This window comes from Cyanistes caeruleus, chromosome 13, assembly GCF_971803275.1.
Source record: "Cyanistes caeruleus chromosome 13, bCyaCae1.hap1.1, whole genome shotgun sequence".
Classification (NCBI taxonomy): Eukaryota; Metazoa; Chordata; class Aves; order Passeriformes; family Paridae; genus Cyanistes; species Cyanistes caeruleus.
In genome coordinates this window covers 2573643-2591535 of record NC_141713.1, presented here as the reverse complement: position 1 = coordinate 2591535, position 17893 = coordinate 2573643, and the positions used below count along the sequence as shown (strand labels likewise).

The window sequence follows — 17893 nt, the reverse complement described above, 5'->3', positions numbered from 1 at the left end:
ACCATATCCCACTCGGTAATTACAGTGACTGCACGGATCAATTAGCGCCGCTTAAAGCCATTAGCAGCCCAGCCCCTTCGCCCGGAGCTCATCGCCAGCAGCCCCGTGTGTGGGGAAGCCGTGGAGGGACCCATTTGCACAGTAACTGCAGTGGGTAAACCCTCACTTCTTTTAAATTCAATTTTATTCTGGTTTTCCACTTTTTAACAATCTAGTGATGGCCTCAGCAGGAACGCTGGGACACGCTTTGTCTGACTGAGAATGTTTCATTTCTCTGGGATTTCCATGTTACTTTTGGCACTGCCCAAAAGGTAACAATTCTGTTTTGTGATGTGGTTTGTTACCAGAAATTTGTCTTTGTTCAGTGCCAAATCCAAAGCCTCTGAAGGTCTGTGACTGTCTTGAAGCATCCATTTGCAAGGGAATGGCAAAAACCTTTCCCAGTGCCTCGTCCAGGGGGATGAGGGAAATGGGGTGAGAAGCAGAGGAGGGATGAAAGCAAACACATTTTCATATCTGAGAAGGGGAAGACAGATATTCTCTTTGTGCCTCAGTTTCTCTGTTAGAAATGCAAACTCTGCCTCTACAGCCCACATCACCTGCAGACTCAGCACCCCATAATCTTGGTTAAATGATTTATCAACTTCAGGAAAACCAGCAGCCAGCCAGCATCAGTTCCAGGCTCTTCACAAACTCATCCCAATATATTAGTGAGCACAAACACCTCAAACACCAGGTTTCCATTTCTAATACAACAATTTTCACTCATTTTTTGTTTTATACCAGAAGTGCAAAACACCCAAAATTTTCAAAAAAATAGCTTTCCCATCAAGGTCTCTTCTAAAAACACAGGTTAAAAAAAGTCCTACCAGAAGCCGTGGCTGTTAACCAAATCTTGTAACATTAACATTTCCCATGCAGAGACTTTTTCTCTCTTTTCCTTCTTTTGATGAAAGGCTTTTACTGGGTTTAATGCTGACATGTCCCATCCTGTGTGGCCTGGCTGTCCGTGGGCAGAGCTGCTGTCCCCAGCAGGGAGGATTTCTCTGCATTTAAAAAATACAATAGTATAAAAAATATAATAATATAAAAAAATAGCTCCAAGGTGCTTTAATTTTTTTTCTGATTTCTCATAATTTTATCATATAACAAAAAAAAAAAAATAAAGTGGGTGTAAACCCCATATTTTCAACAGGACTGAGGGACCCTGTGTTCTGGAGACCCCATTGGGAATATGCTGGTCCATGAGGCAGCTTGGTGGTCCCTGGGAGAAGCTGGGAGGGGCTGATTTCCCAGCCCCAAATCATAAATCATGCATATAAAAAGTCACTCAGGGCACTCTAGCCCAGCATGGGGCAACTGTAAATATTTTTGATCTAAGGGATTATTTTCTCTTTGGGCAGTGTCTTACTCTGTGTGTGACATCTCATTCCCAGATCTATGTTTTATAGGCACGTGGGCCCTTGTATCTGCTCATGGTTAGTCGATAATGCCAAAACATATGGGCTGTCGTGTACTTTTCCATGTATTCCTGTTACATAGGCTCCAAAAATAACTTGAGGGTTAAAAAATAAATAAATCTTGAGGATGGTATTGTTCGTGCTAGATAAAATCCTGTGAACAAAGCAATTGGCATCATTTCACTTGCAAATTGAGCAGCGAAGCAAAATACCATTTATGAAACTGTAATTTATTCTTGGAAAATCAAGCACTTACAATGTCGGCTTGTCGCAGGTTAAGTTACAGAATAGGGAAAAAATAGATTAATGATGAACGTGACAACATTTCAGGGGAAATCATCACAGTGAAAGCCTTTGAAAAGCCTGTTTGCTCTCTGCACAAATGGGATTTTTATTTTTTTTTCTCTCGAGAATATTAAACCAGGGATTGCTTTGGGTCTCTGTGGTGCTGGGTGCAGCCGAGCAGGCAGTGGCAAGGTCTGAGGAGGTCCTTGCACCCCCTTTACCCCCATCCTGCAGCATCCTGTGCTGGGGAGCCCTCATTTCTTTTGGAAGCCCAAAAGCAAAGTCTGGCTCATTATTTTTTCCCTGCCTGCAATTAGTCCATCCCTTAAAGGTCCTGTTTCTTCAGATGTTCTTATTATAGTCACAGAATCACAGACTAGTTTGGGTTAGAAGGGACCTTAAAGACCGTTCAGTTCCAATCCCCTGCTGTGGGCAGGGACACCTTCCACTAGACCAGGCTGCTCCAACCTGGCCTTGAAGACTTCCAGAGTTGGAATATTCTTATGTTTTGGTTCTGTACAACTAACACCAGTCAACGTGAACAAGCAGCTCTCCAGTGGGGACATCACCAGTGCCACCAGTGGGGCATCAAACCCCATGATCAATTCCTCCATATGATCTACAGATGTTCCTTGACAAAGGCCTCCCAAGGTCTCTCCTTTGCCCTGGCTTTTATTCCTTTTCCTTCTTAACTCTTTTTCTTCTGGCCAGGAGACCATTCTCCACTGACAGACACCCCTTGAGAGCTGGCAGACACCATGGAGTTGTTGCAATGGGGATGGCAAGAAAATGAATATAATCTGCACAAGAAGAGGACAGAGCTCATCAAAGTCCATAGGTGATGAGGAGGCACAGCCTTGTCTCCTGGAATGTGGGAGCTTCTGGACCAGTTGGAGACATGAATCGCAGCCTGGAGCTGCACTCTGGATCTGCATCTTATATCTTTATTTAGGGAAACATCAGCAAATAGTCCTAATCCCCACAATTTCTGCACCAGCATCTTTAAGGTCTCACTGTTAAGTCACAATCACTGCAATGACAAGGTATTTGGGGCAGGAATGAATATTTCCTGATTCTGGTCAAAGCATTGCTCGTCCCCCGCAGCGCTCGCTGAAGGTGACGGTAAAACGGAGTTCACAACCCGAGGAGCGATTGCCGGCTGTAATAGTGTGTCACATATTAAGGGAGCATGTTTGAAACCACGTTATATTATTAAAATTCATGGGAGTGATTTATAGGGGTTTTTAAAAACAGCAGCTTGCCAATATAAATTGGCTTAGGAAAGTCAACTGTAATCCACCCAGGTCCAAATAATGACATTTCCTCCAATACATCCAAAAAGCTGAAAAGCAGAAAATAATATCCAGGCTCCAGAGATAAGGCGAGCACCCAAGGGAAAAAGGACTCTGAAATATTCATGCAGCCGTAGATTGGATGGTGGAAATGGCCATTCCCAACGGCTGCGTTTAGGGACTGATGAATTTAGTTACTGTACCTTTATATTTATCGCTCAATAAACAAGACAAGCTCCTTTACGAGGCAGAGCAAGACTAATTTAGCTATTTTAGCACTAAGGAAATGGCTTTCTGGGCAAGGCGAGGGGTTGGTAATTTTGTATGAAATTAGGAGACTTTTAATTTAGCCAAGGCAGCGAGCACTGGTGGGGTCTGAAGGTGCTGGGAATAACAGGGCTGGAGATGAGATCTGAGGATTAAATCCCCCCTGGAACTGTGGGGGTTAAGGTGCTCACCCTGGGTTTTGGGGGACCTCACACTGAGAGAGAGCAGAGCCTTTCCAAACCACCTGCACCTGCTGATGAAGATGTTCCTGCTCTTGATTTTTAAGATGGTTTTTGGAGGCTTTAGGCCATTGCTGTAAAGGTTTTACAGCAGTCATGCTGGAATCAAGCGTGGCTCTGTAAAAGTGTCAGCAAATGAAGCGGTGATGCCCAAGTGGTATTAACGCCAAAATGACCTTTCCAATAGTTAGGACTTTATGGGATATTATAAATTCTCCCTGTGTCGGCAGGGTTATAACTAGGACATTAGCAGTAACATCTTCTCCAGTGAAATCTGAGGCAGGAACGTGGTGTTTGGAGCTGGAAACACCCAACTGAATTTTTTTTAGTGTTTCTGTAGCTGAGGAGTTGATTTGAGATGTTTCCAGCAGAAGTTTGAATGCACATGGTCAAAAGGAGATTGCTTCTATTAAAGACATGTTTTGAGCACTCAAGTAGGGTTTTTTTGAGGGCTCTTAATATTTCCAACAGCCCAAAATCAAAGTGATTTAAACGTATTGCTTGGGGTTTTTTATTTCCTTAGTTTCTAAGACTTCAGATTAATATTGTCAGACCTTTTTTTTATTGCCATGAAGGCAGGGAAAGTCCTTTTTAATGAAAGCCACAAGCTCTATACAATACCTTGGCTCTGCAGCTGCTATCTGCAGTACCAGATTTCACTGAACTTACATGAAAATCCCCCAAGTGAGCCCACTCTGATCTTTTTTTCACCTCTTGCGTTGCCACTGGGAAATAAAATCAGTTTTTATGCTGGTATTTATTATGAAGTATATATTTAGACAATCCATGCTGCAATTTAGCAGTTCCGAGAGCTTCGGGGAGTTGTTTGAAGTGACTTTTCACTCAGCTGCTTATTGAAACCCCTTTAGAAAGTGCTGCTGGGCTCAATCTCGCTCATTTATTCCCCACAGCTTCTACTTTGCCTGTCCTTTGGCACCGAGGGCTGCAACAGCAGCAGCACACGGGACAGTGGCAGGAGGGTGGCTCATGGTTCACAGCCCATTTTGGGGCAAGGATACACCTTCAAATCCCAGAATGGTTTGGATTGGAAGGTACCTTAACAATCATTCTGTTCCCACCCCCTGCCATCGGCAGGGACACCTTCCACTATCCCAGAATGCTCCAAGCCCCATCCAGGCTGGCCTTGGACACTTCAGGGATGGGGCAGCAGGAAAAGCAGCTGCAGCAATAGCTGAGCAAGAGCCAAGACCTCACCCTGCTCCCAAAGAGCCTCCACGCTCCAGCAGGGCTCTGCTGATGGCTTGGCTGGAGTTTCATGAGCAAAGCATCAAAATAAAAACCCCTCAGCCCTTAAATGCTGAAATTTGGAAGCTGCTCTTTGAGAGGAGCCAGATTCATCGCCATCCATTTGAAATGGTGATGCCCAAGTTGCCCTGAACAATCCCCACACACACAGCCCTGTATGTGAAAAGAAAAGCCCCACACTGGCTCATTTATTCTAGTTTTATTTTTCTTGTACAAGTAGCCACAGGCTAAAATCTAAACAGAGCAAACTACAAAAACCTGGGTTTTATTTTATTATTATTTTTTTAATACAGAGCTAACAATCGTGGGATCAGTGGGATTTCAATATCAAGACAATTCAAAGTAAGAAAGGTAGAAAATAAACAGTAGAAAAGTGCTTTGCAATTTGGGTTTTTAGTATTACTCCTAACAGCTGATTCCCAAAAAGAACTGGGACAAAGGTTTCGAATTGGTTTTATTACGACTTTCTTACAAACATAAAGATATTGCAAGTTTAAATGATGGAAATAGGATCAAAGTACAAATCCCTCTTTGCTTTGTAAGTCAGACCCTGATCCAAAGCCCCATGAAATCAGGCTTGTCCCCGACTCTCTGGGCTTCACACCGGCCCCGTCCCCTCTTCCCACATGATGCCAAAGCCCAGGCTCTGCCCTCGGAGTAAACCTGGAGCCATTTCCCTGATTCCCAGTGTACCAGGGGGTTTCAGTGCCATGGCCCTGTGCCAGCAGTGCTTTCAGCTGGGGGTGCTGGTGCTTCACTCATCCTCATCTCCCCACCTGCAGCTTCAGCCCAGGCACCTTCCTTTTCCTTTCCCTTTTTTTAATTTGGCGGGTGAGGGGAATAAATGAACCGGCATCAAGTTGCTCAATGTGATCTGTAACCTGCCTGCTCCGGCGTGCACAGGGAGGGATAGATTTCCTCACACTGTTTGCACAGATGAAGCGAGGAGCTCCCCCCGTTTGTTTTCATAAGCTTTTAATTTCCTTTTTTTTAACCAATTTTCCCAGACTTAAGTGCTGTCAGAGGGGGCTTGGACACTGCACTGAGCCCCCCTGAAATGCCATGGGATGGTTATCCCAGAGGAACACCCCCACAGGCAGCAAAACTCTTCCCTTCACTATCCAGAGGCAACAGCACTTTGGAGCTTCTCTCCTCTTTTATTGCCAACTTAAAACCTACAGTCCCTTGGTAAAATTTTGGGTGGAAGCTTTAAAATTCCCAAACTGGTCCAGCACTTAAATATATCAGCACCTTTACAAAACAAGGAAGAAGAAAGATAATGGTTGACAAATAAATACCTGAATCCAACAGTGTGTAAATACCCTGTCACAGCATAAAACTATTCCCTGTTCAACTAAAGACAATGTGGATACTATCCCTGAGGAAGCAGCCATCTCTGGTTAATTTGAGATCTCCAAGAGTAGGTTGTGCCCATTATGGGTTACCAAAAATTAAAAAAAAAATGAAAAAAATGAAAAAAAAAAATTAAATCAGCTTTTGGATATTTATTCCTTCCTATAATTTCATCTCACCACTGCCAGAAAATAAGAGGGTTTTTGGGATCAGCTGAGAAAAGGCAACGGGTTGAATTAGTGTAATTATTTGAAAAATACTATAGGATGAGATTCCTACCCCAAACATGGGCAGTTTCCAGCGGTTTGCACTGGATCCAACACCAGCCCATCATCCAGTGGTTTTATCTCTGGGTAGAACTGATTCCTCCCATCAGGAAAATGTGGGGGGAAAAAAAGGGAATAAGAAATCCAGCAAGCTGTTCCTTAAATGTTGTGGTGTGTAAAGGAGTGTGAAGGGAGTGCTGTCCTTGGCTGGCAGGCAGGCGCTAGCGGTGAAAGGCCTGGGAACCACCCTGGGACTGTCTGGCTGCCTCAGCCTCTGGTCTGGGGCCATCAAATGATGCCTCAACCCCTTTCCTGTGACACAGCCCACATCTGCAACACATGGAGACCTGCTGTCCCATATCCACCCAAATACAATGTGTCATCCAAGGACAACTTGTCTGCTTGAGTACAATTGTGCCCCAAACACAGAATAAAATTCCATCGGTTTATTTCAAAACCAGGGCAGCAGTTTGGATGAATGTACAGACTGTCCCACAGGCTGAAACCAAACACAAGCTCTTTTTATATTCTTTTTTCCTTCTCATTTCACAGATTAAGGGCCAGATATACGCTAGGTGATGTTTTCCCAAGTTTTGGGTTGGGACAGCTTTGCTTCCAGCCCAGTTCAAGCACTGCAGTACAGCGAGTGCTGCTGTTATGTGTTGCTTTTCCTGCAACAGAGTGGGGTTTTTTTGCCCAGTTTGGTGAACTTAGATAATTTAGGGAAGACCATGGATCCTCGTGGATCTCCAGACTTCAGCCTCATCCCTTCAGGGACTGAGCTGCCACAACCATCTGTGTTAGGTCCCAATGGTACGAATTAACAAGAGCGGAAAAGAAACACCAAAAAAACAGGAAAAGCTAAACATCTAAAAAATAGTCTTTAAAGATTTACATCCATCTTCAACCATCTCAAACCAACACAGAATCTGCATTGGTTTAAGCCACCATGATTCTGCATAATTAAAAAACAACAAAAGAAAAAACTCTACTCGGACATACTATTGTATTTCAACTAGTCAAATGGCACAGCATTTCCCTTTAATAAAAGGAAGTAGTGACAAATACTTGTTACTATTACAATATCACAATAATATGATATTAAATTAATAGCATGTTCACAGCTCCAAGAAGTCTGAGCTGAACACTACTCTAGGTTCTGTGTTCACTTTGGCAACGGTACTTATTCAATGTGAACGGCGGCGTTACACACACATAAAAACAATAAAAATAAAAACTAGGCTGGAGTGGGAGGGGGATGGCAGGAGAGGATCATGTTGTCTTTGATATGAGGTTATAACTTGAGCTGTTTGGTGTCTTCTCCTCCCTCCTGCCTTCCCCTAACCCCAGCATCCTCTGGCTCCTGCGATGGGGTGGGCTGTGCTATTGGTCTCACACAGTGGTGTCCCCACACAGTCCCTTCCCAGGCTGTCTCCAGGTCCAGGATCACAGGTGTGAGCAGGGATCGTCTGACAACCCACTTAGCCTCTTTGGTGGGGTGGGGAAAGGCTGTTTGGGGATGTTAATGCCAAAATTTAACTCTTTGCATCTTTTCTGTTCTGCATCATGTCTATAGGAGGAGGAATTTTAATGGAAGAGGGCTAGGAACACTGAGTCTCTACAGCTTCTTGCTCTTGAGGTTGGTGCCACTGCATCTGCTTGGGCCAAGTTGAATGAGGTGACATGGAAGGACAGAGTCCTGCTCCCAGGTAACCCTGCCCAACACCAGAACTCAGCTCAGGGAAGAGGCATTTGCTCAGCCTCCTGTATATTGTACTATTTACACAGCCATTGGTTGCATCCCATTGCCAGCTGGACAGGTGATGGGGGTGTTTTTGACACAAGGGACTCTCCCACTGGTACCATTTAAAAAAATACAATTAATACTTTTTTTAAACTCATTTCCTTTCCTGATTCCTTTCACTGTCCTTGCAAATACAGCAACATTTGATTTACAACCACGTACACAAAGAGGTCAAACCTTCACATTTGCCTGGATTTAACCACCTCACACAGCAGGGAAAGGGCTGCCCACTGGCACCAGCTGGCACCTGGTGTCCCTGTCCCCTGTGTGTGCCCCCATCTCACCCACGGACAATGCCAGTCACACACTGACTCACAAGGCTGCACCACGCCAGGACAACCCAACCTCCACAGTGTCAGGTTGGTGGTTGATCTCTGGAGGGGGCAAACCCTCTCTTTGGTGTCAGCAGCTCCTCTGCCCACCCTGGGCACAGGGAAGGGGCAGTTCTGGCAGCCCCCAGCATCCTCCTTGCCTTGTCCCTCCCAGGGAACTGAGCCTTCTTTGGCTCCACTCATCCTTTGGACGTTCTCCTGTGGCTGGAAAGGCTCTGGAGGAGCTGGGGGCAGCTCAGTAGTGTCTCAAGGGGCTCTGGAAGTGCTCTATTGGGGTTTCCCCATGGGTGCTCCTGATAGCAGGGTGGGATTTGGGACAAGACAGTGATGTCCAGGTTCCCACCTCCCAAGGGTGTTTTGCTGCTCGTGCCAGCACACGCCATAGATCATCCTGCTGGAAATCGGCCAGGGCAGAAGGGTGCACTGGCCTGAGCATTGGCATCTGAGCACCCCAACCCTTCAAAACCAGGATGGACCAGTGCCCAAATCAGCCCTGGAAAGGCAGTGGTGCCAGGGAGCCACAGGGCACTGCTTGTCTGTGACAGCCCCAACAATTTAAAGTAAAAAACCACAACACAAATCTCCGCCACACAAAATCACACCGGAGCCCCCAAAAGTAAAGCTCATAACACCAGTGAAGCACCGTGCTTCATGTGGGGCTGGGTGGGAGAGGCAGGAACTGGGGGAGAGAGAGGACACACACACACTCACTCACACACACACACACACACACACACACACACACACACACACTCACACACGAGTTTCTCTCACACTTGAGGTAGAACATTGCTTTCAAAGGTTTGGAAGTGCTTTACATGGGAACGACGACAAGGAAGCCACCGAGGTGGCAGGTACAGAGCGTGACTGCTGAGGTAGGACCATGCTTGTACTGACCAAGTGCTATGCTACTTGTTTGTTTGAACGTGAAGGAAGACGCAGGTATTTCTGCTTCCCAGAAGACATTCATTCCGGTTGAGGTAGGTTCTGAGTTCACTCGGGTTGTCTGTCCAAGTCTTTCAGTAGCCCTCAGGCATCCTTTGACACACACACACTTTTTTTTTTCTCTTTTTCTTTTCATATTATTTAGAGTCAATCAGCAAAAAAAGTATCCTGAGAAATAGCGAAAGTGTACAAAATCATCAAATCCACGGAGAGACAGCCTTCCTGGGCCTCGATTTTTGGAGTCAAGTTAGAAGGATTTTTCCAAATCCAGTCTTCTGGAAATAAAAATAAATCCAAAAAGTAGTCCTAAAGCTGCTGATCAGGAAAAAGTCTGGGATGCCAAGAGATGGGAGCTCCACCATATCCCCAGTCTGTCAGAGACTGGAGAGTTTGCCAAACTCTGCCAAGGAGTCTGTTACATAGCAGCTGTGGGGAAAATCCATCGTGACCAGTCTCCAGAGAGCCGTCATCAGAAGAAACAACATTGAGAGGCTCGAGAGAGGTCAGAAAGATAAACTTCACAGAGTTTCCAAAAGGCTGTATACATACATATATATATATATATTTATATATATATATAAAAATAAAGCAAAACAAAAAAATAACAATCAGACCATAGAAATCTTCAATTGACCTGAGATTGACAACTCGTAAAGACATCACCAGCTGCAGGTTTGGTTTCTGGTAACTCCTACAAGAGGCTTCGAGTCTTGGCAGTTTTATCCTTCATTGGCAGGACCGTGGTCAGGAGCCAGAGCAGCAGGACTGCTGCCATGGGGGTTTTCTGGGAGTGGGTCTGGCTGCTCCTCAATGATGCTGAACTCATCCAGAGGGAGTGTGGAGATCTGGGTTTCATCGTGGGGGGCTGACAGGCTGTGAGCCGACTGGAGAGAGAGAATGGGACAATGCAGTGACAGTGACAGCTCCCCATGCACAGCCAGATGTTCTCCCATTCTGCTGGACTTACCATTATTCCCTTCTCCTGCTGCTCCTGGGATGGGGATGTTGGGAATAACCTCTCCAGCTCATTCATATCCAGCTGCTTTCCATTCAAGTCCCGGTCGTCCCTGTCCCTGCGAGTGGCCCCGTTCAGGACAAGACCTGTGGCACTCCGCTGGCTCCGGGGAATCTGAGGGGTTGACAGCTGCTCCTGCACATTTTTGCACATCAGTAGTCTAAAAAATAAAGAGATGAAGCCTGAGAGTGAGAGAGGTGGTTCATCCTCCTTCCCCCAAGCTACCATCTGCCTTATCCCTGTGCTACATTGCTTCATCCTTTAATCCATCCTATAAAGTCGAACATTGCACTGGGGATGTGAGACTCAGGTGGGCACATCCACAGTACGAGGGACCATGACCCCTTGTGAGCAGTGGCATTAGCATCCTTACCTTCCTCGGTACCCAAACATAAGGAACAGGATGCAGAATATGATGCACGTGACACCAATGTGGATCCCGATGATGATGCCAGTCGTGGAGGTTTTATTGTTCTGCTCGTCCTTCATGCAGTCACAGGGAGGATTCAGCACTGCCAGGGAAAGGAGGAGAGGTCAGTGGTGCCACTCTTCTATTGCTCCTCCAGCTTTTGGGGAGCCCAGAGCCAAAGTCAGAGCCTTGGGCAGTGCTGGGAGCTGTGTATGGGAAGAAGAGAACCACATGGGACACAGGGGTTCACTGCCTGCATATGCACCTCCTTTGCTCCTAGCACTCCAGCAAGCACAGGACTGGAATATCTGTAGTGTGCCAGCCCTATTACCTGGCTACTGTCATTAGATACAATTAATGAAAAAAAAACCCTCTGATGTTAATTTTTGCAATACCTCATGCTAAAGTGGGAGGTAAGAGGCAGCCACCACATCAGAGCAGGCTGAAACCTGATGGAGTAGACAGATGCCAGTGAGATTAGTATTTACTCCAGCACAGACAGAAGAGTAATAACTATCTCTTGAAGGTATTCCCACTGGAGGCTTAAAAGGCTTCCAAGAGCAGCAGGATGTTTTTTACACATAGATGAATATGAAAGGTGTGATCAGTTAAGAGATTCCCTCTAGAGGTTTCTCCTTTGCTGCCACTTAATACAGGGCTCACGCTCTGCAGCCATTTCCCTTTCCAAAGCCACACATCCTCCCTTTTCACCAGTGAAGGTCAAAATATCCAGGAGAGCTCCAGGAGAGCAGAGATGCTCAGTGCACTGTGTCTCACCTGAGGATGGCAGCTGGTACCTTATGCATGGGGGTTGTTCATGTTCATAGCCTCACTTCTGTCTCAAGCTTAGGGGACAAACCTGGCATGTGCAAAACATTTGGTTTGTCTTCTCCCCATTGGTAAAAAAGCCATCCAGGTGCTCCCAGCCCTGCAGAGTCTTGCCTCAGCATTATTTGTGATGCTGAAAATAAATGAGTGGCTGAAGATGAGATGAGAGTAATGGGGCACACAGGATGCATTTGGCTTCACCACCTTCCTGCAGAGCTGTTTCCCATGTCAGCACCAAGACCCAGGTGCCATCTCACCTGTCCTCTCCACAGTTTCCCTCAGGGACACGAAGCGGACAGTGGAGTTTCCATCCCCGTGCTGGTTGTAGGCGAGGAGCTTGACTTCGTACACCACCGACGCGTCTGCCCCAGGGGACACAAGAGGGACAGTTCAGGTGTAACTATGAGCCTCATCTCCCCAGTGATGCTTATTTGGGAAAAGAACATCTTACCAAATATACACAAGGTACTGCAAACAAGTACCTGTTGCTGGGAATGCACCCACAAAACCTGGGTGAGAGCTGCAGCATTTAGGGGTTGGGCTACACATTGGAACTCTCTCCTGCTAATCACAACTGGGGGTGAGGGGACATGGATCAAGGTGTCACCATACTCACCCAGGTGGGTAATGTTGTAGGCTGTGACGTTGCTGGCCAGGAGCACTGGACCTGTGTACTGGGAGAGGTGGACTTTGCGGTAATACAGCTTGAAGCCTTCGTGCTGGCCCAGTTTGATGGAAGGTTCCCACGTTGCCTGCACGGTGGTGCTATTAATGACTTTAATAAAGAGGGATGGCATGGCTGGGACTGAAACAGAGAGAGAAAGACAGTGTGTTGCATGTGCTTTTGCAGTCTGCATGATGAGAAATGCCCCAGCAGCCCTTCCCTGCGGTCACTGCACCAAGGAATGTGCCAGATGAGATTGAGAAAAATCTGAGCAGACCAGAATCTGGTTTAACAGCTTTGAACTTCTTCAGGAAGCTGCAGGAGTTTGCAAGGGTTCCCTCTGCTCAGATCAGCAAGCCGAAGCTACTTTCGGCTGCAATATGATGCTCAGTCTGGCCGGGTCAGGGTAGGAATGCAGCAACTTTGGCAATGTGTTCTCAAATTCCAATTCTTTGCCCTCACCCTGAGGCACAGACCTTTCAGTGTGATTAATCCCCCTGGGAGGAAGGAACCAGAAGGGATGGAGCTGGAGACATCCATCTTAGAAGTGTGCTAGGTACCAGTACTAGCTTGCAGGGGGCTTGCTCTCCTCATCAGCTTTAGGAGGGAGGTTTGTGACTGTGCTGGGGACTCAGGAGAGAACCAGAGCATCTTCATCGACAGCCCTAAACAGCTGAACAGCCCAAGATCTCTGCACAGCCCTGGCTGGCATGTTCTGGGAGGCAGGCACTTACCTGGCCTGAGGGGTACACAGGGGATTAGCTGGGGAGATGTCCCTGCTGCTGACTCAAAGTCCATCAGGAACATGCTCCAGTCAATGCCCCAAAACCCTGCCCTTATTCTCGGGGTGTGCTGCAGAGGGGGTCAGACCATTCCCTCTCCAGGTCCCCAAAAAGCTGCCTGGCTCCATCCTGCCCCAGTGGTCTGGCTTGAGAGGCAAAGACCTGCAAGTTAAAGCCAATTTTTTTGGTGATACCTGGGTTTTCCAAAGCTGACTGCCCCAAGCCCAGCCTCATGCCCTGGAAAGCACTGGGGCACACAGCCCATGTTTCTGCCTCCCTCCCTTTCTCCTACACTGACCACACCAATACCAGATCTATCTCAGCAGGACATTTCACTGATGATTTTTTTCTCATTTCCACAAAACACCCCCAGGCTAAACTCTTCCATCAGTTCCCCAAACTTTGGCACCATCCAGAAGGTGCAAATCATGAGGCGTTGCAGACTCTTACCCTGCCCAGGGCTCTGCTCCAGTACCAGTACCAGGAGGAAGAAGAGTTTTTGGGCACCAGGCACCAAGTTCAGCTCACCCCACAGCAAGATCACCCAGCAGAACAGCTCTACTTCTCCAGCAGCCTCCGGGCTTTAAGAGAGAGCTATTTTTCCAATCCCACATGATTACAAGCTCAGCAGTTCCCACATATAAGGCTTGCTGGGCTTGCACTGGACCAAAGCTGCTTTCTGGCTTGTTTCTCCCCAAAGGGTCTCTAAGGATGAGCAGTGCAAACCTGGCCTTTGGCAGAGAGTTCAGCACAACCATTAGTGAGTGATGGGGAAAAGCAGATGAAACGTGGCCATGTCAGTCTAAGACTGATGAGAGCTAAAAAGGGCATTTCCTCAATTTAACAGTAAAACTGCACAGCACAACCATTTGCCTTTTCCTGGGTACTGAGAGCTCAAGCTTTCCCACAAGGACATTTAGAGGAAGGGAGGATGGATGCCTCCCCAGCTGAGCAGGAGGGTCTGGGCAATTCTGTCTCTTCCCAAAGTGATGCCCTCCTTCAGGCTGCATGGGCTTTGCTTGATGTCCTCTGAATAAGCCCATGGAGACGAACAAGTCCCTGCTGACTGCCACATGTCTCCACGTGGATTCAGGAGGAAAGACCCAGTGTTCTGGGTCACATTAATGAGTTCTCATCCTGCCCAAGAAAAAAAATGGGCTGAAGTATTCCTCTTTGATAGGATTTATTCTGTTGTGGACTTCATCGCTGGGAAGGCTGAACTTAACATTTCCTGGGTGCAAAACACAGAGTAAATTCTATTTATATCAGAATGTGCCATTCTTCCCAAAAATACAAGGCTGTGTATTTTTGCAATCCAATTAAATACTCCTTTTTTCTTATTCTCCCAATTCCCTCCAGGGCAAAATCCCCACTCTGAGAAGTTTGACCCTTGCTTAAAGCATCACTTTTCCAGCCACAGGTGAGAACACCAGAGAGGGAAATTACCACATTATCCCATGACAAAGAAACACTGATGTGGGCCATCCTGATTGTGAAGAGTTGGCTTTATTTTATGGTTGCAGAGCCTTACATTTAATAAAAACCACAAGAATATCTCTCCTTCAAAATATGGAATATACGGTATTTATTCAAACTTTGAGTGTATATATATATATATATATGTATAGTACCGATTATAGGTATATGCACTTGCAGAATGCATGTGCTGTTTATAATGTGATTACACAAATAAGTGTATACAATGGAATATATCTGTCTGTGTGTAAATATATATATACACACACCAGCAGATAGGTGTTTCACAGAAGTATATATTAGACATAATATGGAGCTAATATAAGTGAGGCATCTCCCTCATGCTAAGGGCTGGGATACTTGTTTTCCTCTTCTGTGCTGTTTGGAATTTTCCCCAGGTCATTTGAACTTTCTTCTTGAAGGTGTCTTTAGCCGAAGATGACTAAAGGAACAGTCTTCATCCTAGAGAAATGTCAAAAAGTCCTGGAGAAAACCCTAAAAAGCATTAAAAGACAAGAACAAGGAGTGTGTGCTGCTTAATGAAGCAGAGAGCGTTTGAGATTTAAAATACCACGGCATTTGTGAAATGGCGTAAAGGAGAATGACAGGGAGGAGGCAGGAGGGCCTTCCCAGAGAATGAGGTTTATTGAGGAGGACAAGGTTCACTCAAGTCCCTTCTCTACAGAGTCTTCCCTTCTACTTTCCATCCAAAATCAGCACAAAGGAAGGAGCACTGTGTCTCTAGAAAGCATCAAAGGCTTCAGCCAAGTGCACGTATTGCCACGCGTATTGCCAGCCCTGAGAAGCTGATGGCCCCGAGCCAAAAGCAAGCCTGCTCCTCTGTTTTCTGAAGAGTATTTCATATTCCTGCTCCAAACAATACCAACATAACATGGTCACTCCAACCAGCTGGCAGCATCTCTGCTGCCCTGGTTCCACTGAGCTGTTCCTGGCTGCTGGATATGGCACCTTGGAATATCCATCCTTTTCTGAGGTTGTTAGCATAGATCCAGGGGCTCCCCGAGCTCAGGGGGGATGCAGCTCTCCTGTGCATGTTGGGAGGGCACAGGGTGAAACGGCTTGGCCATGGGAAGAGGCAGATCTGCAGTGAAACCCGAATTTGGTGACAAAAGCCACTGGGCCCAGCTCTCTGAGCTGCTCTCTCCTCTATGAGCAGAAGGCAACAGGCACCCGAGTGAAGCAAAGCAAACAAATGAAGCCAGAACTGAGGCTTTTAAATATCTTTTTACTTTCCTACAAGGCAAACACAGGCTGGGGTTGAGTGATCTGAACCATGCCAGCTTGTCCATCCAGGACAGGGAGCTAATTCCTGAAGCTTCATTACCCAGGACAAGCTTTTTTTAAAAGCTAGCAGGACAGAGATACCTTAAAACTTCAGAGAGCCAGGAAATTTATGATCCCATTACCAGATCCCAAACTATTCCTGTCATCATTGAAGGTAATAATGACAAAAAGTCCTCTCTCACTTGACCTGGACTTCTGCAGAGTCACCAAGCTCTATAGAGCATGGCTGGCTTGTAGCTCCTGGGGCTGAACTCAGAGCATCGGGTCAAGGAGTTTCAAGCTTTGCCTTAGCCCATCCTTCTGCCTCTAAATTGGAAGAAAAAACAAACTCCAAGGGTGACTGATTCCCTGCAGGGTACCAAGGAAAATAAACTTGCAGAGCAACAACCCAGCAGGCGAGGATTTACTGGTGTTTTTGCTTAAATTCTGTAATAAATATCTGCAAGGACTGAGAACAGAATGAGAACTGGATCCCCCACCTGGAAGTCAGCACACTTCCATTTGATTCTAAATAACATCCTCACACCCAAGGCCCTCTCAGCTGGAAATTCATAATTACTGAAAGTTCATGAGAATGATTCCTAAGAAATTAGTCTCCATATCTGAGACAACCAAGGTTTCAGAAATAGATGAGTCTCTAGGAAAACATTCTTCCAGTTCTCACTGACATATCAGTGGGGCTGTGGTTTCTACCTGGTACTTGTGTGCAAGGGTCCTGTATTAAAACACCCACTGTCTTACTGGGGAAGCTAACTGGTGGCCAAGTCAGGGAAAAAAGCCTTAGAGATCACCCTAACTTCCCACTAAAACAGAAAGCTGCTCCAGGGCAGGGATTTGTAGGTCAGGACAGCTCAGCTCTAGTGTGATTTGTCCTGGATAGAGCAGAAAATAATAAAATCTTTAAAAGTCAGGCACTTATCAAGTAAGAGCTGTGAGTACCAGAGCTGCTGGAAGATGATGAGATGCTGCTTGAGCAGGAAGTCTGCATTTAGCAAGGAGTTTAGGAACAGCCCAGAGCAGCTGCAATGCACGAGGCCAGGCAAGTTTGCACTCACCCCCTGCTACAACATCAGCTGGGAGAGGCGATGCTGTGTTTAATCAGTCAACCCCCCTGCAACGATACAAGTGAGTTTTTTTACACAATATCCCAGAGCAGGAGGAGCAGCAGGAACAAGGAGCAGCAGCACCACAGGCTACAGTGCTGCAGCACTGCGGGGCGGTGTCGGGGTGAGCGGCGCGGCTGCTACGCACAGCGGGCGTCAGCATCTGAGGGTCCCTGTGCAAAGTGTTCCTTACCTTCCCCCAGCGTGCTCACCACCGTGACTTCTGAGGCCTTGCTGGCACCCCGGGAGGTGTAAGCCTTTATATAAAAGCTGTAGCTGGTTGAGGGCTCCAGATCAGTCACTAGCTGCTGGAAGGTGCTCTTGCTAACAGCCTCCTGGTACTCCATCTCTACGGGATCTGAAATGCAAAGGGACAGAGAACTGAGCAATTCTTCTTTGCAAGAGGTAAAGAGAATAAATAGATGTCGCAAGCAGTAATTTTGGTCCCTGGGGTGGATATGTGCCTGCTCACACACATTTCTGCTTACATTTCAAGGCCGTTGAAATTGGTAATGTAGGGACAGGGCTCTGAGCAACCTGGTCTAGTGGAAGATGTTCCTGCCTGTGGCAGGGGTTGGAACTGGATGATTCTTAAGGCCTCTTCCAACCCCAACCTATGATTCTGTGATTTCTGCATGCTTTGCCAGAGAGCTACACGGGCAGCAAGATTTGACTATGTGGCTTCATCCACCCCACCCTAAATACACCTTTAATGGTGTATTTAGTATTTGCAGGTATTTACAATGTATTTAAAGCCTCATCTCTGCCCTTCAGAAACTGGGAGGTAACAGAAAACACTGAT

The 17893-nt window shown here is 46.5% G+C and overlaps 1 protein-coding gene and 1 long non-coding RNA gene across 2 annotated transcripts in view; one reads left to right on the top strand and one right to left on the bottom strand.

Moving 5' to 3' along the window:
* Window positions 1-9820, top strand: part of LOC147650650 (uncharacterized) — a 29537-nt gene extending 19717 nt beyond the window's left edge. The window contains exons 3-4 of the long non-coding RNA XR_015275730.1: window positions 8005-8137; window positions 9655-9820. This is a non-coding gene — a long non-coding RNA (uncharacterized LOC147650650). The remainder of the gene's footprint in view (window positions 1-8004; window positions 8138-9654) is intronic.
* A 297-nt stretch (window positions 9821-10117) lies between these two features.
* The window catches only part of IGDCC3 (immunoglobulin superfamily DCC subclass member 3), a 96189-nt gene continuing 88413 nt past the window's right edge, over window positions 10118-17893 (bottom strand). The window contains exons 9-14 of the mRNA XM_086848789.1: window positions 17285-17449; window positions 12378-12566; window positions 12019-12123; window positions 10898-11036; window positions 10477-10684; window positions 10118-10393 (exon numbers count right to left, since the gene is read on the bottom strand). Of these exons, the coding sequence (XP_086704915.1) occupies window positions 10229-10393; window positions 10477-10684; window positions 10898-11036; window positions 12019-12123; window positions 12378-12566; window positions 17285-17449 (971 nt within the window). The 3' untranslated portion in view covers window positions 10118-10228. The remainder of the gene's footprint in view (window positions 10394-10476; window positions 10685-10897; window positions 11037-12018; window positions 12124-12377; window positions 12567-17284; window positions 17450-17893) is intronic.